The sequence below is a fragment of the Mobula birostris genome, chromosome 6 (genome assembly GCF_030028105.1).
Source record: "Mobula birostris isolate sMobBir1 chromosome 6, sMobBir1.hap1, whole genome shotgun sequence".
Lineage (NCBI taxonomy): Eukaryota > Metazoa > Chordata > Chondrichthyes > Myliobatiformes > Myliobatidae > Mobula > Mobula birostris.
The window spans coordinates 141,889,819-141,913,333 of record NC_092375.1 but is presented as its reverse complement, the minus strand read 5'-3'; the positions used below and the strand labels follow the sequence as shown (position 1 = coordinate 141,913,333).

At 40.0% G+C, this 23,515-nt stretch overlaps 1 protein-coding gene across 2 annotated transcripts in view; it reads right to left on the bottom strand.

The window, feature by feature from the left end:
* Positions 1 to 23,515, bottom strand: part of vps8 (VPS8 subunit of CORVET complex) — a 662,306-nt gene that overhangs the window by 358,838 nt on the left and 279,953 nt on the right. For both annotated transcript variants that reach the window (XM_072261484.1, XM_072261483.1), the window contains exon 40: positions 21,496 to 21,578. In XM_072261484.1, coding sequence (XP_072117585.1) covers positions 21,496 to 21,578 — 83 coding nt within the window. The remainder of the gene's footprint in view (positions 1 to 21,495; positions 21,579 to 23,515) is intronic.

Here is a 23,515-nt window from a genome sequence, read left to right as displayed (position 1 = left end):
CCATTATAGTTAATCCAGTCTGAATGTGCACTTAAGTTGGAACTCATCTTGAAGCTGTCTTTAATTCATGGACTGGACCCACGGCCTGCATGAAAGTACACACCACCTTCCAAATGTTGTTCGAAATCCATCTCGAACAGATGGGCTCCCCCACGGGAACATTAGTCCTTCCTCCTTGAAGCCATTCATCTGCACAAAGCACCTTGTGCAACAGGGATGGCATCTTTGGCCATTTTCCCACCTGTCTTCTCCCAGCTCCTGCCAAAAAATTCTCGACCCACACCAGTGTCCATCACAAAAGCCTCTCTGCTAAAGCATTCTCTGGAAGCTTCTCCCAATTCTACCATCCTGACTGGCTAACACAACATTCCTAAGTTGAACAACAAAGCCACTTATCTTTAGCTCAAACCCAAACATGCTAAAGCAGAACAGACTGCTTTTACCGAACTGCTAAAATGAAATACCTACAGCATAGCAGTAAAAATCTTAACCAGGCCTTTACAAATATTTTTTAAGGCAAGTGGGTGGAAGATTACAGGTAATAAATGGGAATGTAGAGATAAGATTACAATTAGGTTAACTATGGTCTTTTTAACTGGTGGTGAATACTTAAGATGAGGGAGCTTCTGCTCCAAATTCATACTTCAAGAATCTTCTGTGTCCAACAAAGACAGGAGATAAACTATTTTAAAATTCAAATTTAGCTAAGTATTCAGCACAGCAATATTATGAATAACAAATATGATGTCAACACAATCTCAAAGCTGGGAGCAGGTATTCTTCACTTTCTCTATAGAAATGTGATTAACATTTTAAGAAAAAGATATTTATCTTGCAAAAAAACTTGTTTGTCTATTTATTTCCTTTGAGGGGCATTCTTCTGCAACAAAAATGACTAGGTTCATTAGCCTAATAACAATAACTAAAATTCAAAATAATTCATTCGTTGTGCAACATTTTGAGATGGCATGACAACAAAAATAAGTTAAATGCCGGCAGTCTAATTTATCCTTCTCAGACACCTTTAATCTATTTTTGTACTTTATCTTAACTTCACAACTTACACTTCGTGGCCACTTTATTTGATACAGCTGCTCATAAATGCAAGTATCAAATTAGCCAATCAAGTGGCAGCAACTCAGTGCATAAAAACCAGGCAGACATAGTCAAGAGGTTCAGTTGTTCTTCAAATCAAACATTATAATGGGAAGGAAATGTGATCTAAGTGACTTCTTCTGTGGAATGATTACTGGTGCCAGGTAGGGTGGTTTGAGTACCTCAGAAACTGCTGATCTCGCAGGATTTTCATGTACAACAAGGTCTAGACTTTAGAGAATGGTGTGATAAACAAAGAACATCCAGTGAGTGGCAGTTCTGCAGACAAAAACATCTTGTTAACGAGAGAGGTCAGAAGAAAATTGCCAGAGAAGTCATAGCTGACAGGAAGGTGACATTAACTCACATATTCACGTGTTAAAATAGTGATGTGCAGAAGAACAATTCTAAATGCACAACACATCAAACCTTGAAGATTATGGGCTACAGCAGTAGAGGACCACAAACATAAACACAGTGGCCACTTTATTAGGTACAGGAAGTACCTAATAGTCACTGAATGTACTGCACATTGGAACATTAGTAAGGCATTTAAAGGCAAAATCTATTATAGATGCATCTGAACCTGTGCTATAGATCAACTGATATATCCTGGTCGAAGAGAAAAATATAAGTTATCAATGCTACAAAGAGGGCTTTTCTTCTTTTGATCTTGGTACTGGAGAAGAGAATATCAACTAAATGCTGCACATAGCATTGGTTCCATGTCAATAACAGTTTGATTGTTTTTAACAACCTTACACAGTTCATCTTTCTGTCCATTATTGGAAATACCTACATGCTATAAATTAATTAACAAATGTTTAAATGCAAATCATTTTTACATTGACGTTGGCATTATGTCACCTCTTAACATCTGTTTAGTTCTTCCCATTTTAATTTGTAATTCAGTTACCTTGTTTGCAAATAAATCAAAGAGATGAAGGGAAGTGTTTCTAAATTATTTCTGATCTTATTCAGTTTAATACGATATTCTTCAAAATGTTAAACAAGTTATCAGAAGTTAACTTGTTCCACAGTTGATTGAATGGGTAATTCAATTACAAAAATGGACAGCATGCATACTCAAAGGCTATGAAACTGTCATCATGTTTCAGTGTTAACATATTAAGTGTGCTTTTTTCTCCCCGATGCATTATATCTAGGCAGAGAATTCCACAGATCCACTACTCTGGGAAAAGGAACTTCTCCTCATCTCTGTCCTAAATCCATTGCCCTGAATCTTGAGGCTATGCCCCTAGTTCTAGTTTCACATACCAGTGGAAACAAATTTCCTGTCTCTACCCTTCTCACAATTTTATATGCTTCTATAAAATCCCACGTCATTTTTCTGAATTCTACCGAGACAAGTCGCAGACAACTTAATCTCTCCTCCAAGGCTAATCCCTCATCTTCAGAAACAACCAAGTGAACCTCCTCCAAAGCCAGTATATCTTTCATCAAGTAAGGACACCAGAACTGCATACAGTACTTCAGGTGCAGTCTCATTAGTATCCTCTACAGTTGCAGAATAACATTCATCCACTTAAATTCAATCCCTCTAGCAACGAAGACCAACATCCCAATTGCTCTTAATAACTTGTTGCATCTACAAACCAACCTTGCTTAATTCATGCACCAGCACTCCCAAGTCTCTCTGCAAAACAGCATGCTGCAATCTCTCACTATTTAAATAATAATCTGATGCTCTGTTTTTCCTTCCAAAGTGGCTCAACTCGCATTTACCGATGTTATACTCCATCTGCCATACCTTTGTCCACTCCCTTGGCCTACTTATGTCTCTCTGCACTCTCTATATCCTCTGTACAATTTGTGTTTCCACTCAGTTTGCAAAGAAAGCACAACAGCATCTCTACTTCCTTAGGAGTCTGAATAGATTTGGCATGTCATCAAAAACCTTGACAAACTTCTATAAATATGTAGCGGAAAGTGTATTGACTGACTCCAGTAAGGCCTATTATGGGAACACCAATGCCTTTGAGCAGAAAATCCTACAGAAGGTGGTGGATTCGTCCCAGTACATCACAAGTACAGTCCTCCCAACCACTGAGCACATCTACATGAAACGCTGTCGTAGTAAAGAAGCATCCATCATCAAAGCATCCTCACTGCCCAGGCCATGCTCTTTTCTCGCTACTGTCACCAGGCAGAAGATACAAGTGTCTCAGGATTTGCATCACCAAGTTCAAGAACAGTTATTACCCCTCAACTATCAGGCTCTTGAATAAAAGAGGATAACTACACTCATTCTATTTCTGATGTTCCCACAACCACACTTTAAGGAATCTTTATCTTGTTATTTCATGCTTTTGTTATTTATTGCTATTTATTTATATTTGCATAGTTTGTTGTCTTCTATGCTCTTGCTCTTTTATTAACCATATAACCATATAACAATTACAGCACGGAAACAGGCCATCTCATTGATCCTGTTCAGTTACTGTTCTATAGTTTTTCCGAGTATGCCCACAGGAAAAAAAATCTCAGGGTTGTATGTGGTGACACATATGTGCCCTGATAATAAATTTTACTTTGAACTTTTAGTGTCATCAGCAAACTTACTTAGCATATACTCATCCTCCTCTTCCAAACTGTTAATGTATATCGTGAAATATTCCAGACCCAACACTGACCCCTGCAGCACGCTGCTCTCAACTGATTGCCGACCAGAAAAACACCCATTTATCCCACCTCTGTGTTCCCTTGTTACCTAATCCTCTATACATGCTAATACCTTCAGATTCATTTATTTATCAAATGTACAGCAAAACAGACTGAAATGCATCGTTTGTGATAAGAACCAACACAACCCAAGGAGGTGCAAGCAGCAGACAGCAACTATCACCACATATTCAGGTGCCGCCATAGTATGTCCACAATCTTGAGCAACGCAAGCAACAGCAATAGAACAGCAGCAACAACACAACAACAGCAATAAAACCAAACAAAAGCAAAACAATTCCTCCAACCCCAGGTAGACAACCTGTGGGCTTCCAAGCTCTTGTCACTGGGCCTCCAACTTCGAGACATGCCAACCTAATGGGCTTCATATCTGTATTCACTGACTTTGGTTTATAACCTTCAGGCCTCGACTTTAGGTATCAACCCCAGGACTTATCAATCACAAAACTTCGATGGACCTCTGACCCTGGGACTCCTCTACCTGGTTGTCATTGGCCCTCATGCTTCCTGCCCACACAGATCTCCAATCCCAAAACCTGTTGTCCTGGGGAGGTAATTAACTATTGCCCAAGGGACCAGCTGACTTTTGAAATTGACCATGAGTATCGTTGGTCTACATCTCAGCAACTGCTAACCCGACATTTGTCCACAGGGATCACTAGCCTTCTACTGAGAAGTGCTCTGACCTGAGGTCTGGTTCCTGCCTGACTCTTGATTTGTTGTCCTTTACATCTGAATCCCCTCATCCCTAGCCCTAATACCTAATCTGTCCCTAAACCTGCACATTGTACCCAAACCCATCCCTACAAACATAAAATATAAATATGTCTGAGCCACAACTTTGACGAACATCCCATCTTAGCAGCATCTTGATGATCTTTTACTCCCTACTTTATGCATCCTTATCTTATGGATAAGTTTTTTATGTAGCACCTGCCTGAACACCTTTTGGAAATCCAAGTCTACAATATCCACTCATTCCCCTTTATCCACTGTGCTTGTTATATCCTCAATGAACTCCAGTAAATTTGTCAAAAAGTATCTGCCCTTCGTGAATCCATACTGTGTCTGCCTGATGGAAACACTTCTTTCAAGATGTTTTGTTATTTCCCCTCAACAACAGCTTCAAGTATTTTCCCAACTAGAGACATGAAACTAACTGGCCTAAGGTTACTCTCCTTTTGCTTTCATCCATTCTTAAACAGCGATGTGACATTCATTGTCTTCCAATGTACTGGACCAGAATCCAGAAAATTTTGATAAATTATAATAAATATGTCTGTTATAACTTCTGCCATTTCTTTCAGTACCCTTGGATGCATCCCATCAGGATCAGGGGACTTATCTAACTTTAGACACACAAGTTTGCTCATCACTCCCCCTTTAGTGACATCAATTGTATCAAGGTCCTTATATCCATAATCTCTCTCTTTGGCATGATAGACATGTCTTCCACCATAAAACACAACTCAAAATAATCATTCAAAGCCTTAATTCCAGCTTATTTTCCAAATTACCTACCTTTACTTCAGCTTTCTATCATTATAAATACTTTTACTATCTGTTTTTATATTTTGCACTAGTTTACTTTCATAATCTATCTTCCCTTTCCTTGCTGCTTACTTAAGGGCTCTTTGTTGCTTTTTAAAGTTTTTCCAACCTTCCCGTTTTCCACTACTCTTGATGATTTTGTATACATGAGCTTTTAATTTGATGCCTTCTTTTATTTCCTTAGTTATCCAAACCTGGCTCTCCCATTCCTTACTGTCTTCGGTTTGAACTGGAGTACATTTCGTTCAGCACTGCGAAAAGCTTCTTTGAAAACTCTTCCACTATTCCCCAACAGTCCCAACATACAGCCTGCTCTCCCAGTCCATGCTAGCCAGCTCTTCCTTCAGCCCATTGTAGTCCCCCTTATTTAGATACAGTACACAACAAGGTTGTTAATTTTATCTCTTCATTGCACCATATTTGTCTTGTCTTTTCTGTAAGGTAACAATTTCCTTGCAGGTTCACTAACAAACATGCTGTTCAAGAAAGCTATCATGGACGGATTCTGTGAAGACTTCCTCAACCAATTTGAATCCTCCAACCTACTTGCAAGTTAAAGTTCTCCATGACAAATGCTGTTCCATTCCATTTGGTGCAATCTTTCGTTGATTCTGTTATGATTATTATTCTATGGATTTATGGAGTATGCTCATAAGAAAATGAATTTCAGGGTTGTATATGGTGATATATGTGTACTTTGATAATAAATTTACTTTGAACTTTGAACATGCTTTAGATATTTCTCGGTTTACTGCTTATGCTAATATTTAGGCCGACTGCAAATAGCTCCCACCAGTGACTTGTTCATTTTACGATTCATAATCTCTACTCACGTGGACTTAACATTCGGCTGCTTAGATCTTATATCATCTCTCACTATCGCCCTGATCTCATCCTCAATTAAGATTTGCTTTTGTCTCTGCATTGTTTCTCTGTCTTTCTGCCTGGATTCTCATCCCCCTGCCTCATTAATTTAAACCCTCCCCAGTTCAGCGCTAGCAAACAATCCCTTAGGACATTTGTCCCACTCCTGTCCAGTGGTGCCATCTCCCCCAGAACCAGTTCCAATGCCCCAAGAATTTGAAACCTCCTTCCTGCACCACTGCTCACGCCACATATTTATCCTATGCTGACATTCCTACTCTGACTAACACATAGCACAGGTAGCAATTCTAGAACTATTACATTTGAATTAAAAGGTCCTAATTTTTAACTTATCTCCTAGCTCCCTAAATTTAGTTTATTAGACCTCCTCCCACGACAATCTTTACACATAGCATTTTTGAGATTAAACGCTGTAAAGTGACGAGATATTCTTGTGACTATCTCTCCCGAGAAAGCTGTGTACTAACAATTAACTTACAATATCATAGACAATCATAAATGCCCTCTGACTACTCATACTGAATACAGTTATTATTTCACAGTTTATAATCAATTTCAACCTTTTCCAAAGAGCAAACTAAAAGGTTACTTCATAACGCTGGCTTCTATATATGCAGATATACATCACCATAAGTTCCTAAAGTGTTCAGGAATAACTTAAAAGGACACCCTTCTTTACGATGAGTGCAACTTCCAAAGCTGAGCAAAGCAATTTGCATTGCAGAATCAATGGATACATGTTCTGTGAGCAAGAGAATGCTGGTAGTGCAGCATGGAAAGAAAATCTACCCAGTATCACATACGGTATCAAAATATTTATTGCATTAATATAGATGCCCTAAATCCTGTATCTAACATTTCCTGTTGATACAGAAACACTTACAAGGCAAAAAAAAAATTCACTTTCATATTTTACATCATTGAACTCATGCCATGTTAAAGCTAGTTTTCCAACAGTCTTTTTTTTAATACAGGGGAATGGTGGGTGGAATGTGCTGCTACGGTTGGTGGTAGAACAGATACATTAGGGAAATTTAGGAAACTCTTAAGGAAGTGGATGAAATTATGTAGAGGGAAGTGTTATACTGATCTTGAGTAGGTTAAAAGGTCAGCACAATATTGTGGGCTGAAGGGCCTGTACTGTGCTGTAATGTTCTATGTTCTGTATTCTTACAGACATATTAAGAGCAGTAAAAGACCACTTTGACCTTTGAGCTGACTCTGCTATTTAATAAGATCTCAGATATTCTTACTATAACCACAACTCCAAGTTTCCACCCACCCAAAATAACTGGGTTTATACTATAGGCCCCAAATAGCCAACAAGAACAAATACATAGAGAGATTCTGGAGGCTTGCAAGAACAACAGGGTTATTATAGTTAATGAATATAAAACACAATACTATTCATTTAGCTAATGCCTGCCAACATGGACAGTGTAGTCCATCAACCAAATTTTTGCCCACTCACTAAATGTTCTTGTAGTTCTTTTCTGTTCTCTTCACAACTTACTTTCCTATTTACATTTAGGTGATTCATAAATTTAGCAGCTGTACCTTTAGTGCCTTTATTTAAGTCAGATATACAAATTGCAAAACGTTGAAGCCCCAGCACTAACCACTGTGGTAACCCTCTCATTAGAACTTGAAAAAGAGGAAAAGACTCATTTCTGCTTGTCCTGTCTTTCCTGTTAGACAGCCACTTTTCTAATTATGCTTTGTAATTTGCAGAGATTTGGCATGTCATCAAAAACTTTGGCAAACTCCAATAGATGTGTGGTGGAAAGCATGCTCACTGGCTATATTATGGCCTAGTATGGGAACACCAATGCCCTTGAGTGGAAAATCCAGTACATCACAGATAAAACGCTCCCAACCATTGAACACATCTACATGAAACATTGCTGTAGAAAAGCAGCATCCATCATCGAGATTGTCACCACCCAGGCCATGCTCTTTTCTCGCTGCAGCTATCTGGTCAAAGGTACAGTTGCCTCAGGACTTGGACCACCAGGTTCAAGAACAATTACCACTCCAAAACCATCAAGAAAAGGGGATAACTACACTCCTTTAAGGACTCTTTTATCTTGTTATTTTATGCTAGATATTATTACTATTTATTATCTGCATTTGCACAACTTGTTTATAGTTTACAGATCCCGACATTTACAGTTTACAGATCCTGTTTGCACTTATTGTTCTATAGATGCCAGCAAAAAAAAAGAATTTCAGGGTTGTACGTAGTGACGTGTATGTACACTGGTAATAAATTTTACTCCAAACTTTTACTTTGAACTTCATCTTCTGAAATAACCTCTCAATATGACAACAATTAAATTCCTCCTGGAAATCTAGGTCCCTCTTTGTCCACCACTTCTTCAGAAAACTCAGATACATTATATATTAAATATGATTCATTTTTCACAAAGCTATGCACCCTTGGCCTGATTATCTTGAATTTCTCCAAGTACCTCACTCTAACATGTTTAATAATAACTTACTAACATTTCCCTAAAACATACATTAAGCTAACTACCCATAGTTTCCTGTTGTTTTCCTCCGTTCGAATAAAGGATCGACATTTGCTATTTGCAATGTATTGGAATAATCTCTGAATCTAGAGAATTTTGAAAAATTAAAACTAATGAATCAATTTTGTCATTAACCATTTATACTAAATCAAATTGTACAAAGCAGTCGATCAGAACCTGAATTTTTAACCTGCAGCTCCATCAATTTACTGAATGCCACTTCTCCATTTTATGTATGAGTTTCTCCCTCCCTTTCAATTTCCAATTTACAGCTATTTCTTGAGTGCCCCTGGTTACTTGAATCCTCTATAGTGCAGACTGATGCAATGCCGTTTATTAATTTGTCTATCATCTCCCCGATTTCCATCATCATTTTTCTACCACCAACACATAATACTGTTACCTTTATTTATAACTCTCAGAAGTTATAATACTTCTGGCTAGCTTTTTACTCACACTCTAAAATTAGCCTTCTTTATAAAGCTTTAATCAGACTTCATTGTTTTTTTTTAATAATCAGCCCAATCTTCCACTACTTCTATAAAAGATGCCAGTGTTTCACTTTGCATCTTTCAGATATGAACAGATTGCTGAATACTAGAGTAAGATTTTAACCATTCCCTATTTTAAGATGCAACAAAATTCTCATAAGCATTTGGTGTGGAGAGTAGATGTAGAAGGCACGGATGTGATTTAGGGAAGTCACACATTTACAGGACAGAATCTACCTTTTGGCAATTTTTTCCCCATAGAATCAGTTCTGCAATTCAAAGCAATTCCCACTGTACAGCTACATTCATGTTGTGAATCTTCTGCTTCACATTTTCATGAACAATGCAGTAGTGTCTGTATTTCCTATGACACAGCAATCCTGATTCTAAAAATACTCTAAACTATCTTCCTCCGTATTGGTGACATCTTTACATTGACGAGTCCTATCATTTCACTCTGGTTGGGAATACAGTTATATATTTTTTTTTCCTATATACATCATCAGCCCCAAAATTTGAATGAAAATTTAAAAAGAAAATTAAGTGAAAACAGAAAATGTTGCAAACACTGAACAGCTTAGGCAGTATCAAAAAGAGAAACAGTTAATTCTATAGGACACAGACTTTTCATCAGAACTGGGAAAGTGAGACAATTGCCAGGACCATCATCATCCCAAAAGGTCATCAATGCCGAGCGTTTACTCCTCCAGTCACAAAAAAAAATCTAATACCACTGTGACAGGTCAGATGCTGAGTATCCTGTGACAAGTGATTCATCAAAGCCATTCTAACACTTACAAGCACACATCAGAAGCACAACTTAATGATAAAATAATATTCACTAATTTGGATCAATGCATATCGAACCACTCTCAAGAAGCTTGAAACCAGCCGCAGCAAGGCAACTTGCTTAGCTGACACTACGTAAAGCACAATGAACATGCATTCATTCCACTAATGGTGAGCAGTGGCTGCAGCATGCACTATTTGAGAAAGACACCGCAGTTGATCACTCAACTACTCTGACAACACCAAGAGTAGCAGGCACATGGGAACACTATCTCGTTTCCCTCCAAGTTGATTTAGAAATATATTCTGTCAGCATTGCTGTATGCTCTGTCGAACAGCACTCTGGAAATAACTTCATGATGACAGCAGGGGCATGAAGCAATGGCTCACCAGCACCTTGTCAGGGGAAGACCATGAAACCATAAGACTATATGATAAAGAAGCAGAATAAGGCCATTGAGTCTACTCTGTCATTCAATCATGGCTGAATTATTTTCCCTCCTAGAGCCATTTTCCTGCCTTTTCCTCATGCCCTTACTAATCCAGGACATATCAACCTCTACTTTAAATATACTTGGCCTCCACAACCATCTACAGATTCACCACAGACTGGCTAAAGAAATTCGTCCTTATCCCTGTTCCCTCTATTCTGAGGCTGTGTTCTCTGGTTCCTGACTTTACCACTATTGGAAATATCCTCTCCACAACCGCTCATACCTAGGCAAATTTCTGAATTTACTCCCCATTTAGAAAGTGTTTGACACCTTTATTCCTTCCACCAAAATGCATGGCCATACATTGTCATAGCACTGTCACAGTAAAGCATCATCCATTATCAATGTCCCACACCATCCAGGAGATGCCCTCTTCTTGCTGCTGACATCAGGAAGAAGGTACAAGAGCCTCAGGACCCACACCATCGGGATCAGGAACAGTTACTATCCCTCAACCATCAAGCCCTTGAACCAGAGAGGACAACTTCACTCGCCTCCATCACTGAACTCTTTCCACATCATAAGGACTTACTTTCAAGCACTTTTCATCTCATTCTTGATAGTTAATGCTTATTTATTTGTTATTATTATGTTTTTTCTATTCTTTTTGTGTTTGCAATTTGTCATCTTTTGCACATTGGTTGTTTGTCCTGTTGGGTGCAGTCCTTCATTCATTCTATTATGTTTCTTGTATTTTCTGTGAATGCCCACAAGAAAATGAATCTCGGGGTTGTATGGTTGTATATGGTGATACATACGTACTTCAACAATAAATTGACTTTGAAGTTGAACATACGTCTTCCTACACTGTATACCATCTGCCATTTCTTTGCCCATTCTCCAAATTTATCTAAGTCCATTTACAGAGCCCCTGCTTCCATAATACCACCTGCCCCTTCATCTATCTTTTTTATCAACCGCAAACTTGGCCACAAAGACATCAGTTCCATTATCCAGATCATTAACATAACGTGAAAAGTACTGGACCCAGCAGTAACCCCTGAGGAACACCATTAGTTACCAGCACGCCAACTAGAAAAGGCTCCTTTGATTCCCACTCTTTGCCTCCTCTCAGACAGCCAATCTTCTCTCCACACTGGTATCTTTATGGATGAACAGTAAACACTGGTAATGCCAGTTTCACCCAGAGCTTTAAAAAAAAATAATTCCAAATCCCACTTGTGTTACTGACTCATTTATATCCTTCTGAAATCTGACTTTGTACCTTGCTACATTCTAACACGATAAACATGTTAATACATAGTGTGTGGTTCGGTCATACCTTTAGTGTAAAAGTTGATTCATTGTACTCCACCAATAACTGTAAAAAGGAATGAATAATGAACTAACAGTAATGAACTAGCATGATTCAACAGCTGTACTTCCTTTCCGTAGTCCTGTTGGTTAATTTGACCTAACACCTTTGCTGCCTCAGATGTTGTGAAGCACAGCTGTTCACAAATTGCAATGTTTCTCAAGCAGTTAAACCCGAGGCCCTGTACCCTGAACAGCCTTTGTGGTTTTTGATAGCTCATTGTCGTCAATAGCTATAGAAAAGGCTACTAAAAAGGTTGTAAGCATCTGTGATCAATGAGATCCTTCAAAAGGTTTTAAATAATTCAAAATTACAAGCATCTAAAAAAACCTTATTTATTAACATATTTATTATGAGAAAACAATTAAAATTTATAATTAAATTAAATAGTAAAGGAGAGGGACTCAGCATATCTGAATATGCTCCTGGTGTTGATACCGAGTCCAGTTCCAAAGCAGCCAGTCAGGTGCATCAGCAGCTGAACTCCAGCTCATTTCTGGCTTCCACAATAGAAGCACAGGTGTGGAAGTCAGGAGCAAACTGACCCATTCATGGCCGCTAGGTGGCAGTCCTCTACAGGACAGCCAGCTGACAAGCAGCATAATCCAGTTCATGTACGTGTGGTGTTTCCATTGGGCATACAAGCAGCAGAATTAGCTTAGAATGCAAGGTACTGTAACGTCACTCTCAACCACCTATGGAACTCTTTAGTGTAAGCCTAAAAGTAAAAGATCTCCTATGAATCAGTGCACTTGAGCAGATAAATTGATCACATTGCATGTGACTGTAATGTAGAATCCATCATCAAAAAGGAACAGATTCCCAGAGGCAAGTCATTCATTAAGACCACAAGGCAGGGGAGCAGAATTAGGCCATTTGGTTTATCGAGTCTGCTGTGCCATTCCATCATGATTTATTTTTCCCCTCAATCCCATTGCCTGCCTTCTCTCTATAATTTTTGATGCCCTGATTAATAAAAACATCTATCGACCGTTGCTTTAAATATACCTAATGACTTGGCCTCCACAGCTGTCTGGGGCAATAAATTCCACAAATTCACTATGCTCTGGCTAAAGAAATTCCTCCACATTGCTGATCCAAATGGACGTTTCTCTATTCTGAGGCTCTGCCATCTGGACTTGGACTCCCCCACTATGGGAAACATTCTCTCCACATCCACTCTATCTATGCCCTTCAATATTTGATAGATTTCAATTAGATCCACCCCTCTGTCTTCCGAACTCCAGCGAGTATAGGCCCAAAAGTTATCAAATGATCCTCATACGTTAACCATTCCAGTGCCAGGAATCATCACTAGTCACGACATTCAACCAGGAAAGACTCCATTTATTCCCACTATTTGCCTCCGGCCAGTCAGCCAATCTTATATCCATACTAGTATCCTCCCTGTAACATCGTGGCCTTTTATCTTGTTAAGCAGCCTCATGTATGAGCCTTGTCAAAGACCACCTTAAAATCCAAGTAAACAACATCCATCGACTCTCCTTTATCTATCCTGCCTGTTATTTCCTCAAAGAATTCCAACAGAGTTGTCAGGCAAGATTGCCCCTTAAGAAAATCATACTCTCTTTAGCCTATTTTATCATGTGTCTCCAGGTATCCCGAAACCTCATTCTTAATAATGGACTCCAACATTTTCCCAAACACTGAGGTCAGGCTAACTGGCCTATAATTTCCCTTCTTATGCCTCCTTCCCTTCTTAAAGAGTGAAACAACAATTGCAATTTTCCAGTACATTAGAATCATTCCAGAATTTATTGATACTTGGAAGATTATTACTAATGCACCATCCCCTCAGTAATTGCAAATGCACTCACTACTGCCCCGACACACTCAAATTTCTAGCAAACTAATATCTTCCACAGTGAAGACTGACCAAAATACTTAAAGTTCATCTGCAATTACTTTCTCCCCCACTACTACCTCTCCAGTGTCATTTTCCAGCAGTCTAATATCCAGTCTCACCTCTCTTTTACTCTTTATACTGTATATCTGAATAAACTTTTATATTATTGGCTAGATAACCTTCATGTTTATATTTTCTCTCCTTATGATTTTCTCATTGCCTTCTGTTGATTTTTTTAAAAAGCTTCCCAATCCTCCAACTCTCCATTGATTTTTGCCATATTTTATGCCCTCTTTTTTACTTTTATGTTGTCTTTGACTTCCCTTGTCAGCCATGGTGGCCTCATTGTTCCTTTGGAATAATGCTTAATCCTGTGCCTTCTGAATTGCTCCAGAGACTCTAGCCATTGCTATTCTGCCATCATCCTAATTAGTGTTTCCTTTCAATCAACTTTGGCCATCTCCTCTCCCATGCATCTATAATTCCCTTTACTCTACTATAAAGCTGATATGTCTAATTCCCTCTCAAACTGCAGGCTAAACTCTATCATATTATGATCACTGCCTCCTTAGGGTTCCTTTACCTTAAATTTCCTAATCAAATCAGGTATATCACACAACACCAAATCCAGAATTGCCTTTTCCCCTAGTGGGATCAATCACAAGCTTTTCTAAAAAGCTATCTCATAGGCATTTGACAAATCCCTTCTCTAGGGATCCAGCACCAATCTAATTTTCCCCATCAGAGTCCTTTACACTAGCAGTTTCTTAACTCCACACTCTAGGACACTACATCTTCTGATCCTATGTCACCTTGTTCTAATGATTTGATTTAATTTTTTTACCAGCCTGTTCTTTTGATACAATGCATATCCTTGGATGTTATGCTCCCAATTATGATCTTCTTCAGCCATAACTCTGATGACCACCAATCTCTAAATGCGTTACAAGATCATCTACCTTATTCTGTATAATGTGTACATTCAAATCTACCACTTTCAGTTCTCTGTTCATCACCCTTTTTGATTTTGCCTCCATGTTTCACTTCAACACATACCACTGACTGTAATTTTGCCCTATCATCAACCTGTCCTTCCTCACAGTGTCACTACACAAAGCACTTACTCATCTATCAGCTGTCCTTCCGCAGCTCTGGTTCCCATTCGCATGCGAATCAGTTTAATCCTCCCGAACAGCTCAAGTAAAGGTGCCCATAAAGATTCTGGTCCTCCTTGGGTTCAAGTGTAACCCATCCTTCTTGTACATGTTATACCTTTCCCAGAAGAGATCAGAATCATCCAGAAGTTTGAAACTCTGCCCCCTGCACCAATCTCCAGCCATGTATTCATCCGCCAAATCATCCTATTCTTACCCACACTGGCATGCGGCGCAGCCAGCAACCTAGAAATAACTGCCCAGGAGGTCCTGCTTTTCAGCTTTCTACCTAACTTCCTATATTGTCTCTTCAGGATCTCCTCCCATATCCTACCCATATCATTGGTACCAATATGTACCAGGACTTCTGGTTGTTCACCCTCCCCCTTTAGAATGCTGTGGACCCAATTTGTGTCATCCCAAACTTCGGCATCTGGGGGGCAATATACCATCCGGCTGTTTGTTTCATGTGCACAGAAGCACTTGTCTGCTTCTCTAACTATGGAATCCCTTATTACCACACAGTACTGCTCTTTCCCCCCCTTCTTCTCTGAGCTACAGAGCCCGAAGCAGTGCCAGAGACCCAGTTGCTGCAGCTTCCACTGCTAAGTCATCTCCAACTACAGTATCCAAAGTAGCATATTTATTCTTGAGGGGATCAGCCACAGGGGTACTCTATACTGGGTGCCTATTTCCTATCCCTCCCCTGACAGTCACCCAGGTACCTACCTCCTGCAACTTAGGGGTGACTATCTCCCTGTAACTCCTATCTATCACCTCCTTATTCCCCAGTGAGTAGAGGGTCATTGAACTGCATCTCCAGTTCCTTAATGGTCTCCAAGGAGCTGCAACTCTATGCAGTTTTTGAGCTTGTACAGTATTTATCAGGGAGCCTGGAGGTCTCCTAGAGTTCCCACATCTCACACAAAGAACATACCACTAACCTTGGACCCATTCTCACCACATTAACTACGTACTAATCGACAAAGAAAGAAAAAAATAAACTTACTGGAAACGTACTTACAGCCTCTTTTTGCCAAAACTTGTCCACTCCAACACTGTCCGCTCCCACAATGCCCGCTCTATTAATTGAATGATGCTTTTGTTTTTATTTTATGAATTACATCAATCAGTCCTAAACACTTGTAGTCCACATCCTGGCTTTATTGTAATGTACACCAAAATTTCTGGCAACAGCATCAAGAACTTCTAAGTTAGAGAAATTAGTGGAAATTTACAATTCTTAAGGCATATCTCATCTCCTGAACAAGGACTGGTACAGGTGAATAAACTTTCACGGCAGTAGAACCTTCAGCACAAAATAGTTATCTCAACTCACCCATATTTAAACTTTGGAAACCCAGAGTATAATCATATCTGCCTGCAGGTCACATGGAAACTTTAAGACAAAGAAGGATAAATATTGATAAGAACAAAAACAAATTGAGGAATACTGCATAAAGTAAAAGGGTACTTGATGGAATTCTGGAATTCAATTCTACAGTGTACACAAGAAAGGAAGGCAAGTATAGAAAAGGCAAAGCAAAAATAGGAAATTCAGAGGAACTGCTGATTCAGGATGGGGCTGAGCCATGGGAAAATTATGGAAGAACGACAAGCATCACAAGATAATTTGGAATTTTAAAAAAATGTAATGTACTAGAGATGGGAATTAAATGTGATTCTGTGAAAACAGTGAAGGGCAAGAGGGAAAGGATTTTTTTTTATCAGAGTGGCAAAGTAATACAGATTAGAAGACCAAAAGGCAGCCAAGTGCCCACAAATACAATATTTCCAGTTAGGGAAGTGGGTGAGATTTCTGACAGAAATTCACATCCTGTTATAGTGCAACATTGATCCATGGTGAAAATAAAGCACTGGGGGCCAGGGAACTTGAAATCATTGAAAAGTTTAAGAGCGTGAGAAGTATCACAAACACAGCTAGGAAGGGATTGAACAAGGGGGGATCAAACCGTGTCGTGGTATGCAGAAATGAGTTCGGTGGGGCAGGAGCAAGCTGAGACAATAGGTCTCCCAGGACAGGCAGGTTTGTGGATTTTGGGTAGGAGGTAGAAACCGGAAGTGCGGGGTGTGGGAACTGTAAGGTTGGTGCAGTGGATGGGAGATCCCCTGAGTGGATAAAGCGGATGTCCAGTCCCTATATACTTCCATCCCCCATCAGGAAGGTCTCAAAGCTTTCCGGTTCTTCTTGGAGATGTCCAGTCCCTATACACTTTCATCCCCCATCAGGAAGGTCTCAAAGCTCTCCGCTTCTTTTTGGATTCCAGACCTAACCAGTTCCCCTCTACCACCACTCTGCTCTGTCTAGCGAAATTAGTCCTTACTCTTAATAATTTCTCCTTTGGCTCCTCCCACTTCCTCCAAACTAAAGGTGTAGCTATGGGCACCTGTATGGGTCCTAGCTATGCCTGCCTTTTTGTTGGCTTTGTGGAACAATCTATGTTCCAAACCTATTCTGGTATCTGTCCCCGACTTTCCCTTCACTACATCGATGACTGCATTGGCGCTGCTTCCTGCACGCATGCTGAGCCCGTTGACTTCATTAACTTTGCCTCCAACTTTCACCCTGCCCTCAAGTTTACCAGGTCCATTTCCGACACCTCACTCCACTTTTTAGATCTTTCTGTCTCTACCTCTGGAGACAGCTTATCTACTGATGTCTACTATAAGCCTACGGACTCTCACAGTTATCTGGACTATTCCTCTTCTCACCGTGTCTCTTGCAAAAATGCCACCCCCTTCTTGCAATCCCTCCATCTCCGCTGCATCTGCTCTCAGGATGAGGCTTTTCATTCCAGGACGAGGGAGATGTCCTCCTTTTTTAAAGCAAGGGGCTTCCCTTCCTCCACCATCAACTCTGCTCTCAAACGCATCTCCCCCATTTCACGCACATCTGCTCTCACTCCATCCTCCTGCCACCGCACTAGGAGTAGGGTTCCCCTTGTCCTCACCTGCCACCCCACCAGCCTCCGAGTCCAACATATTATTCTCCGTAACTTCCGCCACCTCCAATGGGATCCAACCACTAAGCACATCTTTCCCTCCACCCCTCTCTCTGCCTTCCGCAGGGATGCTCCCTACACAACTCCCTTGTCCATTCGTCCCCCTCATCCCTCCCCACCAACCTCCCTCTTGGCACTTATCCTTGTAAGCCGAACAAGTGCTACACATATGCTTACACTTCCTCCCTTCCCACCATTTAGGGCCCCAGACAGTCCTTCCAGGTGAGGTGACACTTCACCTGTGAGTCAGCTGCGGTGACATACTGCGTCCGGTGCTCCCGATGTGGCCTTCTATATATTGGCAAGACCTGACGCAGACTGGGAGATCGATTCACTGAACACCTATGCTCTGTCTGCCAGAGAAAGCAGGATCTCCCAGTGGCCACACATTTTAATTCCACGTCCCATTCCCATTCTGATATGTCTCTCCACGGCCTCCTCTACTGAAAAGATGAAGCCACACTCAGGTTGGAGGAACAACACCTTATATTCCGTCTGGGTAGCCTCCAACCTGATGGCATGAACATTGACTTCTCAAACTTCCGCTAATGCCCCACCTCCCCCTCGTACCCCATCTGTTATTTATTTTTATACACACATTCTTTCTCTCACTCTCCTTTTTCTCCCTCTGTCCCTTTCACTATACCCCTTGCCCATCCTCTGGGTTTTTCCCCCCTCCTCCTTTTCTTTCTCCCTGGGACTCCTGTCCCATGATCCTCTCATATCCCTTTTGCCAATCACCTGTCTAGCTCTTGGCTCCATCCCTCCCCCTCCTGTCTTCTCCTATCATTTTGGATCTCCCCCTTCCCCTCCCACTTTCAAATCTCTTACTAGCTCTTCTTTCAGTTAGTCCTGACGAAGGATGTCGGCCCGAAATGTCGACTGTACCTCTTCCTAGAGATGCTGCCTGGCCTGTTGCGTTCACCAGCAACTTTGATGTGTGTTACTTGAATTTCTAGCATCTGCAGAATTCCTCGTGTTTGCGTTGACCAGGTTAATCAATATTGCTGACATCACATAGCCTTGACTGGCTCCTGTCTTGACCTCAAAGATCAAATTGCAATCCCCAACTGTGCAGGTGAAATTAGCACAGGAATTCTGGATAAACTGGACAATTTTGGAAGGGATCCTGTATGACCTGAGAATTCGTCAGAGGCTCTCCTTGTGAATGCTATCAAAAGCCTTTCAAAATCCACAAAATTTACATACAAGCAACACACATCAAAGTTGTTGCGTTCACCAGCAACTTTGATGTGTGTTGCTTGAATTTCCAGCATCTGCAGAATTCCTGTTGTTTCAATTTACATACAGTTGTCTTTGCCACTCTGTGACCAGCTCTATGCTATTACACAGCGTGAAGATCTGGTCAACAGAGCCTCTGTTCTTCCTGAAGCCAGCTTGCTCCTTCCTCAAGCACATATCAACAGCATCTTTAAAATATTGGACAATGACTTTGGCGAGAATCTTGCTGGGCATTGACGCACCAGCTATTGCAGTCACTTAGCGTTCCTTTTTGGGGGATCCTAACAATAACAGATATCAGATTATAGTATAATATAATCTGTGAAGCTGTACCAGAGCTGTGTTCCATCCACACTCTTGTACAGGTCAGAATGCTGGTGCATGACAGAGACCGACTTTGTCATGCTGAATTTATTCCACACCAGGAGCTACCGGACAACATTCTGTACTTTCTGGCCAAGAAAGATCTCCAACCACACCCTACTCCTTCAGCATCAGCAAGAGAACATGGCCACAATCTTCATGAGGAAACATTATAGACGGATTGAGCACATGATGAGAAAACAGGCTAACTCCATCATCAAGACAGCACATCACAACACAGCAGACCAAAGGCAACTTGGTGCCATACCACAGAGACAGAAATGAGAACCCTGAACCACACCTGGGTCACAATAGAGAAGATGACCAAGGACAGAAAGAGATGGAGTACGTTCATTGCTGCCCTAAACACAAGTAGCGCAATGGGCAGTGAGTAAATAGTAATGGTGCAACAAGACACAAGACTCCAAATAGTCTGTTTCATCTCATACAGAGTGTATGCATGAAATACAGAATGAATTCAGCGATAATGATAAGAGTTTCAACAAGGTTAAAAGATGGTGCTCATACAAATTCGTGTTACTTCGTCATGAATAGGATGGTTCTATAAAACTGACTACGTTTTCATATGTATTTCATAAAGGTATTCACAAATATTACAGAATCAGAATTAAGTTTAACATCACTGGCATATGTCATGAAATTTGTGTTTTGCGGTAGCAGTATATGGCAAAATGTAATAATAAAAAGTTATAAATTAGAATAAGTACAGTCCATATATGAAAATTAAATCAAATGAGTAGTACAAAAAGAGAGCAAAACACTGAGGTAGTGTTCATGGGTTCATTGTCCATCAGAAATCTGATGGTGGAGGAGAAGAAGCTGTTCCTGAAACGTTGAGTGTGTGGGAAATATCTGGGATTGAAAACTCCCAGACCAGCAACTCTAATTTAGTGAAACATTGCTTCAAAAATCAATATTTCTATGACACACAAATATAAAGGCAAATCTTGCAATACTGGTGCTTAAACAACTGTTAAGTTTCTGAGCAAGGTTGGTTTCATGACATTCATTTCTTGAAATGACACAGAACAGCTAATTCTTCCCCAAATAATTGTTTTGCTGAAGGTTTTAAATTTTATTTTAAAGTAAATTGCCACAAAATGTTGACAGACCAGGCTTCACTGAAAAAATAACGGTGAATTCACAGTGCATGCACAAACTAAAACATCAACTTGTAACGAGGTGGATAAGCACTAAAAGTTGCACATCACTCAAACTGGTGGAAGATTTTTTTCTGTAACACTACTCACTTCAGAACAATGGAGGTTTGCTGACAAGAAATTGATAAATCTGCACGACAATATAAAACTCACACTAAGGATTAATTTACTGAGGCAATAAGCAATTTCAACATACCATTCACCATGGAGGCACATTAGGCAATTAATTGATTTATAGAATCTCATGACTGAAAATATGAAATTTCTTTTCAGGACCTTATCCTATTTTGTACATAGTTTTCTTCTTTTGATTGTTCTTTCTTTCCTCTCCTTTCTATAAGTGTATACCTCAGATAAATATTATGTGGAGATTTGTGACAAATATGACTATCTGATATACATGTACAGTATCTGAAATACATCTCATGGAAATGTTTGTTTGATGATGAACTTCAATAAATGTTTCTCATTTGTTTGTTTTTTTCTTTACTCCCTTCATTTAATTTTCAGTTCCATTGCATTTTTTATTGCTGGCGTCCATATTTCCTTCCATCTGAATTAAAAGTTTCTTCCAATTTGAATGAATTGACTAAGGAGAAAAATTATTGCTCTTATCATTTACTTATGACTCAGAAGTAATCAGTCAAGCATCAGTTTTCTTTTTCATCAATTTCCTGGGTGATAATATTTGAACTGGAAGGATATAACAGAATACTTACTATACAGCAGTATCATTACAAGTTCTTTTCCAACAAATTCTGGGTGAAATTGTGACAAATGAAAAAGTAATCCAAGTTATTTCAAAACTCACCTGCAGAATTTGTTGCAAAACTGATGGAAGTGCTATGAATCCTGTCATACTGTTTAATACTTGTTTTGTCAAGTTCTTCAGAGCTGTGGAAAGCAAAATAGAATACAAGTCAGTATACTTAGGGAACATCAGACAAAATCCTGGATCCAGATGGCACACCAAGTGTTTTTATGTGAAATGAGATTTATCAAATGAAAGTTTCATATTCAAAGTTCCATAAGACATAGAGGTAAAATTAGGCCAATCAACCCATTGCATCTTCTCCACCATTCCATCATGGCTGATTTATTTCTCCCCTCAATCCCCTTCCCTGCCTTCTTCCTGTAAATTTTGATGACATTACTAATCAATAAAATATCAACTTCTGTTTTAAATATACCCAATAATTTGGCCCCCACAACAATCTGTGGGAGTGAATTCCAGATTCAACACCCTCTAGCAAAAGAAATTTCTCCGTATTCCTGTTTTAAATGAACATTCTTCTATTCTGATGATGTGCCCGCCCTCTGGTGCTAGATTGGTAGCATGCACGAGCAGCACAGTAATATAAGGTAGTGACACAGTAGCATTGCAGGTAGCACAACGATTTACAGCAGCAACAACGAGCATTCGGGGTTCAATTCCCAAAGCTGTCTGTAAGGAGTTTCTACATTCTCCCCATGATCACATGGATTTCCTCTGTGTGTTCTGGTTTCCTCCCACAATCCAGACAAACAGATGAGGGTTAGGGACAATAAGTAGTGGGCATACAATGTTGGTACTGGAAGCATGGTGACACTTGCAGGCTGCAAATCTTTGAATTGTGTTGGTTATTGACACAGGTGATGCATTTCACTATGTTTTGATGTTTCATTGTACGTTTGACAATTGAAGCTAATCTCTTTATAAAGCTAATGTTCATTGGAAACATCCTGCCCATGTCTACTCTATCCAGGGTTTTCAATATTCGAAGGGTTTCAGTGCAATTTCCCCTGCCCCCTCCCCTCCATTCTCCTAACCTCCAGCAAGTACAGGCCTAGAGGCATCCAGTGCTCCTCATACATTAATCCTTTCAGTCCAATGATCATGCTTATAAACCACCTCTGGAACCTTGTTAATGCTAGCACATACTTTCTCAGATATTCGTCCCAAAACTGCTCACACTACTCCAAATATAGTGTGACGAGTGCCTTATAGAATCTCAGCATTGCATCTTTGCTTTTATATTTTATTCTGCTCAAAATGAATACTAACACTGCACTTACCTTCTTCACTGCAGACTCAACCTGCATGTTAACGTTTTGGGAATCCTGTACCAGGACTCCTACGTCCCTTTTCCCCTCCAATTTCTAAATTTGTTCTTGATTCATAAAATAGTCTATGCATTTATTTCATCTACTAAAGTGAATGACCATGCACTTCTCTACACTGTATTCCAAATGCTACTTCTTTGCCCATTCTTCTTCTATCTATCTGTCTTCTGCAGACTCCCTGCTTCCTCAGCTCTATCTGCCGCTCCTATCATCCAGAAATTTACAAAGTTATCATTTCCATCATCCAAATCATTGATATATAACATGAAAAGAAGCAGTCCCAACATTGGCCCCTGCAGAACATCACTAGTCATTTGCAGTCAACAGGAAAAGACTCCCTTCCTCCCACTTCTTGCCTTCTGCCAGTCAGCCAATCATCTATCCACGTTGAAAACTCTGGGGTGTAGTCCACCTGCTCCAGGTGTCTTTCCCACTTTCAGATCTTTCAGCTTCCTAAGCACCTTCTCCTTAGTAATAGTGACTCACTTCTGCCCGACACTTTCAAATTTCTGGCATGCTACAGGGGTCTTCCACAGTGATGATTGTCACAAAATACTTATTCAGTTCATACATCATTTCTTTGCCCCCATTACTACCTCATCAGCAGCATTTTCCACCAGTCCAATATTTATCTTCATATTCATCTTTTCTCTCATTGCTTTTTTGTTTTTTAAAGTTTCCCAATCCTATAGCTTCCCATTAATTGTTGCTATATGGTATGCCATCTC